Source organism: Arachis ipaensis, chromosome B08 (assembly GCF_000816755.2).
Source record: "Arachis ipaensis cultivar K30076 chromosome B08, Araip1.1, whole genome shotgun sequence".
Taxonomy (NCBI): Eukaryota; Viridiplantae; Streptophyta; class Magnoliopsida; order Fabales; family Fabaceae; genus Arachis; species Arachis ipaensis.
This window is the reverse complement of record NC_029792.2, coordinates 8,775,736-8,787,548: the sequence shown is the minus strand read 5'-3', so window position 1 is coordinate 8,787,548 and position 11,813 is coordinate 8,775,736. Positions and strand designations below refer to the sequence as shown.

The window sequence follows — 11,813 nt, the reverse complement described above, 5'->3', positions numbered from 1 at the left end:
CCCATTCATTCACGATTCAGAAATCATCTCACAGTGAGAGAAGAGTGAACCCTAACCGCCCTGAACCCTAGCCGCCCAGTCGCCCTCCTTCGTCGCCGCGATCTCCGGTCATCAGCGCCACCGCTGTCGCCTGGACGTCAGCCCAAGTAACCCTCCATCTTCGCCTGGTTCCCTGCCCAGTAGCCCTCCATCTCTATCGTCTTCATCTTCTCAACACCAGCAGGCAGTAGCCCGTCTCATCGTCTTCATCGTCGTGCGGTCCTCAACAGTCAACACCAGTAGCCCTCTGTCGACCCCAGGTGAGTGACTCGTCCTCTGCTCATCTTCTTTGTTCTTCGCCTCTGTGAACTTCCTCTGTGAAATTGATACACTGTGAACTTTGACTTCCTCTGTGAACTCAGATTTCAGTTTAATTGTGAACTTCCTCTATTTGTTGGTTAGCATGACTATCAAAAAATCTGTTTGTTGGTTATCAATTTCTGTTTGTTGCTCAATTTCTGTTTGTAGCTCAATTTCTGTTCGTTCCTCTGCTCAAATTTGTTACTCTGTTTTTGTAAATAAGCTGAAATTTGTTGCTCAGTTTTGCATAATTGTTGACTGGCTGAATTGCTATAGGCAGAATTGCTGTAGGCAGAATTGTTAATGTTCATTGTGTAGGCAGAATTTGTTAATGCTGATGTGGATATTGAAGCAGCACAGGATGAGGTGATTGTTAGGGTGAGTTGTCCTCTTGATTCTCATCCGGTTTCAAGAGTGATCCAAACATTCAAAGAGGCACAAATCAATGTTATTGATTCAAAACTCACAGCTGCAAATGACACCATATTTCACACCTTTGTAATTAAATCCCAACAAGGATGTGAACAGCTCACAAAGGACATGTTGATTGTAGCACTCTCCCCAGAATCCAATTTACAACAATTGTCATCTGTTGGTGGGTAGCACAAAGAATCAAGAGAGTTGCAATTAACATAGTTTATAGGCAATGATTCATAGTCTAAAGAAATAGCTTTCTCAGAAATTTTGTTATGCTGTTGGGGATCTAAAAAGAGAAGCATTTGGAACTAGGATAGTAGAATAATAGTTCCTATTAACTGTGTAGGACAACCAATTTATTAATGTTTGTTTATAGTATACACAGTTTATCATAAGTATTATTCCTGCAATTGTCAAATTATTTTTGGTTTTTGGTTGTTTAGTTTAATGATCATAGGGTTTATTTGTTCTGTCTTCTTTTTTCTTATATCCCATATGCCTTCTCAAATCTCAAGTTCCTATTCTTTCTTTCTTGTATTCTATCAACTTCTGTGCATAAGACATAAGAGGAAAGTAGTGATTAGTTATGTTTTGTCACCGATAGAGAGAATCCTGTCTATATAATTTTTTATATTGTAATTAAAAGTTGTAGCATTATTATTATTACCTTGGTTTTAATGTTTAGGCCTTATGAAACATTGCAGTATATATAGTTCTTAGCCAAACATCTGCTTCTTCTGGGTGGTCTTTATGAAGGTGAAGATCATCCCACCGAAGCAGATTTGCAACAAGTTCTTGCGAAATTTGATGATTGATAAACCATGATGTTGGGATTTAATATTTAGATATACTTTTATTACTATTTAACTCTTGAGTTTGGATTTTGATAAGATCGTATGTATTTGGTTGATGATATTTTATGTAGTGTTTTAAATTTCGAAGATATTTTAAGATTTATATTAGACTATAATTATATTTTAGGATGTGTATTTATAATTTATTTATTATTTTATTCTAAAACGATTTTTCCGGTTGAACCACCGGTTGGACCGGTTAGACCAATAAACCAGTGAACCAGTAACTAGAGCGGTTTGATGACCGGTCCGGTTTTCTGAACCTTGAGTTGATGTAAAACTTGAGATTAAATATTTTTTTTTGTCCGTTATGTATTCTAGTATCTTTTTGGTAAATTTTTGGTGCTCAGTTGATGACCTACTATAATCCTAATTATATTATTTTGTTAGGATTGTAATTTTTTAAACTTATTTTATGGTTCAATGTTTAATGAACCAAATTATTTAATGAATTTCACATAGTTAGACCATCAACAAGATATTATATATAGTTATTTAAACACATAATATTACAGCAATAAAATATTATCATTTGTCAAAAAATAAACATAACTACATTCTGTCAACTCCAGCCATTGTTTATCATAACAACAATGCACAACATCTCTGGTTATCTATTTTTCAACACTTAATAACAACAACAGCAGCACAAGTTACTAACAAACACACAAGAATAACCAACAGATTAATTTTTTTTCCCTCTCTAAATAAGCAAACTTCCTCTCCAACTTAACTAGTCTCTGTTTTATTTTATTTTTGCACAAGTATTGCTCCAGGTCGTCAACCTTATTGTCATAAATTGACTTTTTTGTACCCCCAAATTTTACAACATGATCATCAAGCCAGATAAAAAATTTATAGTGGGATGAATTTTTCAACTGCAACATCAAAAATAAAATCAAAATTCAATTAAACACATGAACCTCCTTCAAGTTTCACAGAATCATGTTACAATAAAGAATGGGCATCCAAAAAATAAACGATTGGGGTTAGTTGACATCCTGAACTTGTACAATGTAGCATACACTCCACATTTGTACATTGGAGCAATGACATTCTTCTCGTTTCCACCTTCCACGCAACGAATGTTAGACGGCGATCGGACTCGTTGCGTGCTCGAGGAACCTCCTTGACTGACCATAAAATAGAGCCCTTAACACAAAAGTCCCCTAACTATACGGCTGTGACGACGTCTGAAACCAATTTGAAAAGTTAAGGCACTTCCCAAAACGTCCACAAGGATCTACTTGTCCTCCAAACTTCTATCTACATCACACATTGACACCGTAACGGACACATCACTCCGTGATGGACACATGGGCGCCACATCAGCCTTATCCGTTTGATATTAGAGAGCAGATTGAATGGAAGGAGCCATATGTATGGCGTTTTGAATGGTCAGGGATCGTTTTGTATTTTTCAATTCCGAGAGAATAAAATGTCCACGAATAAAAAGTTCAGGAACTTATTTATCCTTTTTTCTTTTTTTTATTTACCGTATTCGTATGTTGAATACATTTCGGACACGACACTTATTGACACTCGTTCGACAGACGTGTTTTTTTTGTATCTAACCATGTTTTAATAAAAAAATAAAATTTTTTTCCAAACATGCTTAAACATGCTTAAATATTTTATATAATTAAAAATAATTAAAAAATTAATTTATATTTTAATATAAATAAAATATCAAATTACCATTATAATTTATTCAAAAAATACTTTATATTATATATATATCCTCACGTGTCGTGTTCGAGCATCATGACAGGTTACAGCACAAGCTCAGAGTCTCTTATCCTTACACATCTTCAGGATAAATTTTTATCTCGTCCTTTATCTTCTCACTGAAGACACTATCTGCAGAAAATGAAATAGGTAAACCACATACTAAAATTTGCGATGGGAATCTTTATATATAAATCTCTGGCAATCTGATCTTTATCTATTAATTTGTATGGAATCATATTAAAGACACACCTTACTGGGTACCATATTTTGAGCGAGTCTTAATTAGGATTAGACATTAGTTATAACATCAGTTGGTAATCCAAAGATAAATAAATATGGGTTCATGTTTCTTTTTTCTTTTTGATATTTTGTTTATGTTGGTGGAGAATCACATCTCAAGCATGACAACATTGTTGTATCAACTGTGATCTTTATTAATGGTTTAATATTCTATTGATTAGAGAGTGGGGGTTGGAAGAATAACAATAATAATATGAAACTGCAATTCATTGTAGCAATCATGTAACACCATTTCATTTCATAGACTATACAATAATAATCAATTTGTACAAAGCTTGATAGAGCAAGCAGAGACAGAAATCTCATTCTAATTAAGCCATAACTTCTGTTCATGGCCTAGCTAGTAGCATCAAAGATGAAAAATTGCTTTATTGTCCCAAACGGATCTCATTACTAACATTTAGTTAGGGCCCCAACAAGATAAGTACATGACTGTTCTTAATGATTCCTCTGATTGCTTAGCTTTCTGGGACCTCTTGAGTACTGTAGTAGTGGAGACCATAGCAGCAGCAGCAGCAGAAGAAGAAGAAGAAGAAGAAGAAGAAGAAGAAGAAGAAGAAGAAGAAGAAAACTGCTGCTTTGGCTGTGAAAACGATCTGACATGGCTCTTCACATGTTGTTGAACATTTCTAAGAGCATAGTTCCACCTGCACACTCCTTGGTCCTTCAAAGCCTCCACAACTCCAATACTAGCAGCCACAATCCAAGTCTTTCTAGCTGAGCTACTCATTGTGTGTGTATGTATGTATTAGTTCCTCACTTCCTCTCCCAAAAAACTGAACAAGTGATGAATAACTTATGTATTTTGATTGATGAAGTAACATAAGGTTAGTGTTATATATATAAAGGGAACTAGGGAAGCTTCCTTGTGGACTTGTGGTACCAAAGTTGGTGAAATAGAAGTTTGTGCCAAATTTTTGAAAAATAAAACCAGTGGCTTGTGAAGGCAGTGGTATTCTGGTTTTAATTAGATGAGTCATCGTTCATGAATGTTTCATTGTTGTGTTTCAAGGACACTTGTATTTGTCACTTAAGTGCCAATTTGATCCAATGGTTGAGTTACACGTGGAGATTCCGGTTTCACTTGAAGACAATTTAGGCACATGGTTTGCATATTCAATCAGACACTTTAGACCCAGTTTTTGGGAAGCCAGTTGTTTTATTGATAACTTTTTCTTCACAATAATTAAATAACTCTAATTCACTGCTAAAATTTTATTATGGCTGGGGCTGGCTACACCTATTATTCAACAGTATAATACACATGCTTAATTAAAACTGTAAGATATTATTTTAACTAAAATTCGTGATCTTACTAATAAAAAAATTTCAGTAATAAAGAAAAGACAACACAGAAGTTGTGGGAAAAGAAAACCAATTCAGGTCCAGTCAGTTGGTTGAGTTTTTTTTTTCTTATTATTCATTTTATCAGAAAATACACCTGATATTGTGCTATGAAAGAATTTGAAGTGTAGTAGGTACAACGCTGTTTCAAAAAACCATTATTTCAGATTTTATTTGAGTAACGGATGATATACATATCCTTTTCTTTCTTTCTTTTTTCTCCCTCCTTTTATTAATTTTAGTTGAGTATATTAATCAGCACTTTGATTTCTAATAAAACAGAAAAATAGGTTGCCAGTTGTAATTGATTGATTCAGCCATGGTCAAGAATATTTAATTCACAGAGTATAGCTTTCTCACCAAACTTTAACCAAATTGTAAAAATCCAAGGGGCAAGAAATATGGATAATAACATATATAGTTTCTGACTTTAATAATATCTACTCTTACAATTTCCATCAAGAAACTTATCAACACTATCTATCTATGTATCTATGCATCTATATTACAATAGTAATCTCTTATGGTCATTCAATTTGGACCCCAGCAACTTAAGTACATGACAGTCCTCAAGGACTCTTCTCCCTTGTTGTCCTTCAATTTGGTGGAAACAAGAGCAGAAGAAGAAGATGAGAGAGTGGTCTTTGCCTGAGACATGGATCTAACATGGTTCTTGAGCTGCTGCTGAGCATTTCTCATGACAAAGTTCCACCTACACACACCTAACTGGTCCTTCAATGCCTCCACAGCTCCCACACTTGCTGCCACCATCCATGACTTACTCATCTTAACACTGATGAATGATCACAGAAACACTGATTTTGATTAAGAAGGCTTTCTGTATTGTATTGAGAGACTAGAGAATGGATTGCTGCTGAAGAAAATTGTGAGATGGAAACTCTTATTTATAGGGAAACTTTTTTTGTGAGATAACATAGTAGGTAGATACAACAGGCAACACACCTGGTTTGTGGGAAAACCAGTGGCTTTCTACATGTGCTCTAGTCTGGAGTTAAGTAACAACCACTTGCTTGTGAAAGTCACATATATGATAATAAATAATTATATTACACTCCTGTTTTGTGGTTCCTTATCCTAATTCAGTAATTCCTGATGTGTCATGGCAATTTTTTATTCAGAATAATATGAATTGGGACCTACAAAGGGCCAAAGATTGAATTTAGCATTACTTGTTTTATAAGTAAATTAAATTAATGGACCATTCTAGAGAAGTGTATAGTAACTAAAAAAATATGAACAAATCAATATAAAACAAAAAAGTGTAGATATAATAAAAATAAGTTCACTATAAAAATTCACAATATAAAAACAAGTAGATAAGTTCATTTTCTTACTTGATAAAATATGAATACTTATGAAGCTTGTTTGGAAACCGTAAATAATTATCCAAAAAAATATACAAGATTTTACGTATAAAATATTTTACACAGTCAATGGATTAAAATTAAACTCATAATATATAATAGCTGATTTTTGCATATACCTAATAATTTTATAAACATATATCAAAATTCATAAGTTAATTTTCTATGATTATTTTTTCTTTGGTAATCTTCTATGTTTTGTTTTTTATGTCCCATCAATTTTCTATGTTACAACTTTCAATAACCCAAATTTTTTCAAAAGAATTAAAAAAAAAAAAACCCAAATGTCATATAATTGAAAGAGAAGTTACAACTCAATTCCAAATCCAGTCACCAAAAAAAAAAAAAAAACAACTCAATTCCAAATCCAGATCCATTTTCCGTTGGATCCAAATCTAAAACTAAAACCCAAACCCTAAATCCACAAACAAAGTTGATAAAAAAATAAACTCCAACTCCGCAAAGAGAAGAGCTCACAGAACCGAGAAGAGGAGAGTAGACAGTTACAGGCTCGGCGGCGCAGGAGCTCTCTCTCTCTCTCTCGGCCGTAGCACATTTTCTGGTACGAACACCTGCTAATCCGATATATAAGCTTTGAAGTGTTTTATGAACAGTTTTATATAATTTGGCGAATTTGTATTGTAATTTAGGCAATTAAGCGATGGTGAAGCACAACAATGTTATCCCTAATGGACATTTCCGTAAGCATTGGCAGAACTATGTCAAGACCTGGTTCAATCAACCAGCTAGGAAGACCAGAAGACGCTTAGGTAATTCAGTTCAGATTTCATTTTTGGATTACCAATAGATTTGGCTAAGTTTCATGCTGGTTAATTAGTTTCTTTGAATTTGATTCCTTCAAATGTTGATTCTATTTGTTTCGCAGCGCGCCAGGAGAAAGCTGTTAAGATCTTTCCCAGGCCTACTGCTGGATCTCTCAGGCCAATTGTTCATGGCCAAACCTTGAAATACAACATGAAAGTCAGAGCTGGCAAAGGATTTTCTCTCGAAGAACTCAAGGTACAGTAGCCAGTGTAGGAAGTGATGTTGTGGAGAGGAAGATGATTGCATTGTTAGTGGCACCTAATCTATGCTTTACTGACTCATGGTTTTTTGAACATTGATCCTAGAATATATGGTTTCAGGGACCGTTGTTATTATGAATTGCAGTTATTGAATCAATCTTGCCTGATTCTTGTTTAGATTCTTAGGATGAAGCTTCTGGCATGTTGTACTCTGTAAAAATTTGAAAATTCTTGCTCCTAAGCCATCACTGTTGATATTATGTTACTTAATCTTGTTATACATCATCATAGGCTGATTGTGTTCTGTAAATATTTTTTTTTCTGGCTTGCAAAATATGATTGAATTATTTGGAATACTGATGTTGCGGAGAGGAAGATGATTGCATTGTTAGTGCACTTAATCTATGCGTTACTGAGTCATGGTTTGTTGAAGATTGATCATAAAAAATATGGTTTCTGGGACCGTTCTTATTATGAATTGCAGTTATTGAATCAATATTGCATGATTTTCTTTAGATTCTTAGGATGAAGATTCTGGCATGTTGTACTATGTAAGAATTTGAAAATTCTTGCTCCTAAGCCATCAGTATTGATATTATGTTACCTAATCTTGTTATACATCGTCATAGGCTGCTGGGATTCCCAAAAAGCTCGCTCCAACCATTGGCATTGCCGTTGATCACCGTCGCAAGAATCGTTCATTAGAAAGTATGCAGGCTAATGTGCAGAGGCTGAAAACATACAAGGCAAAGTTAGTTGTGTTCCCAAGGCGTGCAAAGAAGGTCAAGGTAATACAAAGTTTTAAACTATCTTTTTTTTACCAAGGGAGCGATTTGGTCTTCAGTTTTTATTTCAATTTTGCAAAATGTGTTGAAAATTGATATGATGTATATATTGTAGGCTGGTGATTCTACTGCCGAGGAACTAGCAAATGCAACCCAAGTGCAGGGCTCGTACATGCCCATTTTGAGGGAGAAACCATCTGTTGAGCTTGTTAAGGTTACAGATGAAATGAAGGCATTTAAGGCTTATTACAAGCTCCGTCTTGAACGCACAAACAAGAAGCATTATGGTGCTAGACTCAAGAAGGCTGCTGAAGCAGAAAAGGAAGACAAGAAGTAAATGATCCTCACAAGTCACAGTTTTTTTTATGCGAAGACAATTTTGTTAGAGAGACTAGTTCTGCTTAGGACATGCTTAAGTCTAAATCATGGATCCACTTACCTGTTATTATTTTACAAACTCTTATTCAAGTTTTTTGTTTTAGTTAGTGCTCCGGTGTTTCTGGGCTATTTTGTTATTTTGGCAAAATTTGTGGATGTGGTTTTCTCTTACAGCCTTAGATTCTTATACTTAGTTTTTGAGATGTGGTTTTCTCTTAAGCTCTACCTCCGAAAGGTTTTGAACAGTGGAGGATTCTAGTCAGCCAATGGGTTGACTATGAATCTATGATCAAGTGAAATGTCACCAAAGTGTCACTGAGTGAAGTTGCAGTGTTTATCCGTCTAGATACCAGTTTTCAAAGGGGGATGCAACGTAAAGAGCCCCATGAAAAATTTAAGCAAATGCCCTATTATCATAGTACATAAGTTTGCAAATTCTAGCTGGTGGATTCTGAGTATAAATTTAGTAATACTTCATATTCGAGATTAGATTGAATGCTGCATGTGCGCTCAAAAATAGAAGTGGGTGCAGTAGGACTAGGTAGGACCACAGGGTCCACACTAGCTAAGATGCCATGGCTCATTAGTCCTTGAAAGGGACAAAATATAATGGTAATGTTTCTTGGGAGCGTTTGAGTGCTCTATCTTCTATCCCACAATAACTTCGCCCGTGGTTTTTGTGAGTAAGACTGACAATATCACCTATATGCTACAATACTTGGGAGCTCAAATTACTTCGATTCAAAGAAAGGAATGATGCAGATGAAGATTAATATGTATAGCAAGCTCATTAATTCGGTGATGCCGACATTCAGTACTTTTAGCTTATCATCACATACGACTCTAATGTGAGCATGAGTGTGTGGATAAGAGATATGGCTACATAAGATTTCAATTGGATAATTAAAATCATTTTTCTAATAATCTTATTTACGTATGATAATCATAACATTATTTCAACATAATATTATATCAGCTTTGATTTTTATTTTGATATATGATGTTCACGCATTCTCTTATTAATTACTAAACGATATTTGCATTATTACATGGATTCCAAAGATTAGATTTCTCGAAAAATTATGCCTCATCAGTAACAATCCAAATGAAATGTAGTATAAATAATAATTTAATTAAACTATTCTATTTATCCATAACATATTTTATGATTACTTACCTAACGAAGCTAAGATACTCCTGTTAGTATATATTGATGATATTACACTCTTTTGAGAAGGGATTACAACTCTCCAAATAATGATATCAAAATTTCTTCGGGAGATTTTTGGCAAAATATACTACACTTTTACATAATTAATTAGTTAATTTGCGTGCATTAATACACGTTTGGTTACTGTCCACAAAAACAGTGCATGAAGGGAAACACCTAATATCCTTTGAAGTTCATTACCTTATAGCACTCCTTGAAAAGGTTGCGCTTAAGTAGGTTATGAAACAAAAATACAAATGGAGAGGAAAGTTTAATGATAGTATAGTATAGTAAGTAGTAACAACAAATTAAAGCATAAGAAAAACTCTTACCAACTGAGATAGCAAATTTATACTTATTCAAAGCAACTCACATCCATGCTAAAAGTAAAAACATAACTCAACCAACAACACACCATAAACAAAAAGTACATATCAAAAACCATGCAGAATTTTATTCCTTAACCAGTGATGCTGAGTGCTTTTATAACTTATAAGCACTCAGCTATATATTCTCTCCATTATTAAAATTATGTATCTAAAACCTCTTCAGATAAACAATTATTTAATAAGGGAGAGAGTTGTAACATGTTGTAAATATTAATAAGACTAAGTATTAGGACCCCAAGTGCTCAAGTACATGACAGTTCTAAGAGACTCCTCAGCCTTCTTGAAGTGCTCAATGTCATCAATTTCATCTCTCAGCTTATTGGCAATCACTGAGGAAGCAGAAGCAGATTGCTGAGGCATCTTCTTCTTGTTGCTATTAGCCTTCTGTTGTGCTGATTTCACGTGGTTCTTGGCACCTTGAGCTAATGATTTCATGGTGGTGTTCCACCTGCAATAGCCTTGATCCTTCAGCACCTCCACCACTCCAATAGTGGTGGATGCAACAGCCATAACTCCGCGACACATTTCGGTGTTTAAGTGGTAGTTGAAACTATGTAATCATCAATGGTAGAAAATGTTGCTATGATTGAGAATACTTTCAACAACAATAACTGCTTTATATAGAGAATAACACTTCGATTTTTGAGGAAAACCAGAGCCTGTTGTTTTATTACAGGTGGTTTGGATGTTGTCGATAGCCACATGTTTTCTTATTTATTTCTATCTCTATTTATAATTTTTTTATTATATTATTTTCTTTATTTATGTATGTACTGTGGATGGTACAGATATCTTAACACACATTCTTTGTCTCTATTTTAATTTTCTCAAAAAGAAAAATATGAAGATAATGTAAGAAAAATAATTTGCGAAAAACGAAACCTATTTTTGTTTTTAGTAATAGTGGACGGTGTGGACCCAATGCAGTTGCTAATGAGTTACATCTTGGTTTCTTTTCTTTTGTGAAACTCCCTTTTCCTTTTTGAGTATATAAAGCATTTTTATTGATGGAGATGATGTATTTCATTATTTCTGATATATGATGAGTTGCCGAGTAGGCTTTTGTTTTGTGCGGCACCGCACATTGTTTTTTGGCATCAGCAAATACAGTGAAGAGATTGAAAACTTTTAAGAATCATATTATTAATAAAACACAAATTAAAAGATAATTTCATCGTTTAATTAGAATTTAATTATGGTGAGAAAATTAGAGAATTTTGGGCCAGAATGGGCCTGTCACACGCAATTGGTTGCATTGGGCTTCACATAATAATAGCCTTGTTGACGTATATCCATATTCAACCCTCGGTTCCTGGCCCAAAAAAAGAACCTCAGTTGAATTTACCAATAAAATTTGCTTGGCAACAAAGCTGAGGTAAATTAAGGATTTTGATGGGGAGGACATTCCTAATATTTTCGATTATATTGAATATAATCCAAATTCTTAGGATTTACACAAACGCAAACAAATTCTTAAACCACCAAAATCTTGCAGTATGTGTCATATGACCCTATAGTATTAGTTTCATCCAGTTTTTATTAAGTAAAGAGTAGTATCATCTTTGTTAATTAAACAAATTTTAATTTTTTATGCATTATATTTTATATAAATTTTAATTTTAATTTTAGAATTTAAAATTTAGGATTTAACATTTA

The 11,813-nt window shown here is 34.0% G+C and overlaps 4 protein-coding genes across 4 annotated transcripts; 1 reads left to right on the top strand and 3 right to left on the bottom strand.

Moving 5' to 3' along the window:
• Positions 3,833 to 4,571, bottom strand: LOC107614325. The gene has a single exon (XM_016316536.2). It carries the CDS (start codon positions 4,369 to 4,371, stop codon positions 4,042 to 4,044), a length of 330 nt encoding a protein of 109 aa, XP_016172022.1. The 5' UTR covers positions 4,372 to 4,571; the 3' UTR covers positions 3,833 to 4,041.
• LOC107614302 lies at positions 5,262 to 5,979 on the bottom strand. Its single transcript, XM_016316521.2, has one exon. The coding sequence runs from the start codon at positions 5,769 to 5,771 to the stop codon at positions 5,517 to 5,519; it is 255 nt and encodes an 84-aa protein (XP_016172007.1). The 5' UTR covers positions 5,772 to 5,979; the 3' UTR covers positions 5,262 to 5,516.
• On the top strand, positions 6,771 to 8,731 carry LOC107613940 (60S ribosomal protein L13-1). The gene is made up of 5 exons (XM_016316137.2): positions 6,771 to 6,932; positions 7,021 to 7,140; positions 7,257 to 7,390; positions 8,025 to 8,183; positions 8,296 to 8,731. Exons 2-5 carry the CDS (start codon positions 7,032 to 7,034, stop codon positions 8,515 to 8,517), a joined length of 624 nt encoding a protein of 207 aa, XP_016171623.1. The 5' UTR covers positions 6,771 to 6,932; positions 7,021 to 7,031; the 3' UTR covers positions 8,518 to 8,731.
• On the bottom strand, positions 10,085 to 10,826 carry LOC107613647. The gene has a single exon (XM_016315740.2). It carries the CDS (start codon positions 10,680 to 10,682, stop codon positions 10,377 to 10,379), a length of 306 nt encoding a protein of 101 aa, XP_016171226.1. The 5' UTR covers positions 10,683 to 10,826; the 3' UTR covers positions 10,085 to 10,376.

Coding starts and splice junctions, on each gene's coding strand:
- LOC107614325 (XM_016316536.2), bottom strand. CDS start 4,371: ATGAGTAGCTCAGCTAGAAAGACTTGGATTGTGGCTGCTAGTATTGGA.
- LOC107614302 (XM_016316521.2), bottom strand. CDS start 5,771: ATGAGTAAGTCATGGATGGTGGCAGCAAGTGTGGGAGCTGTGGAGGCA.
- LOC107613940 (XM_016316137.2), top strand. CDS start 7,032: ATGGTGAAGCACAACAATGTTATCCCTAATGGACATTTCCGTAAGCAT. Junction 7,141..7,256: donor GAAGACCAGAAGACGCTTAG/GTAATTCAGTTC, acceptor TTTGTTTCGCAG/CGCGCCAGGAGAAAGCTGTT. Junction 8,184..8,295: donor GGCGTGCAAAGAAGGTCAAG/GTAATACAAAGT, acceptor TATATATTGTAG/GCTGGTGATTCTACTGCCGA.
- LOC107613647 (XM_016315740.2), bottom strand. CDS start 10,682: ATGTGTCGCGGAGTTATGGCTGTTGCATCCACCACTATTGGAGTGGTG.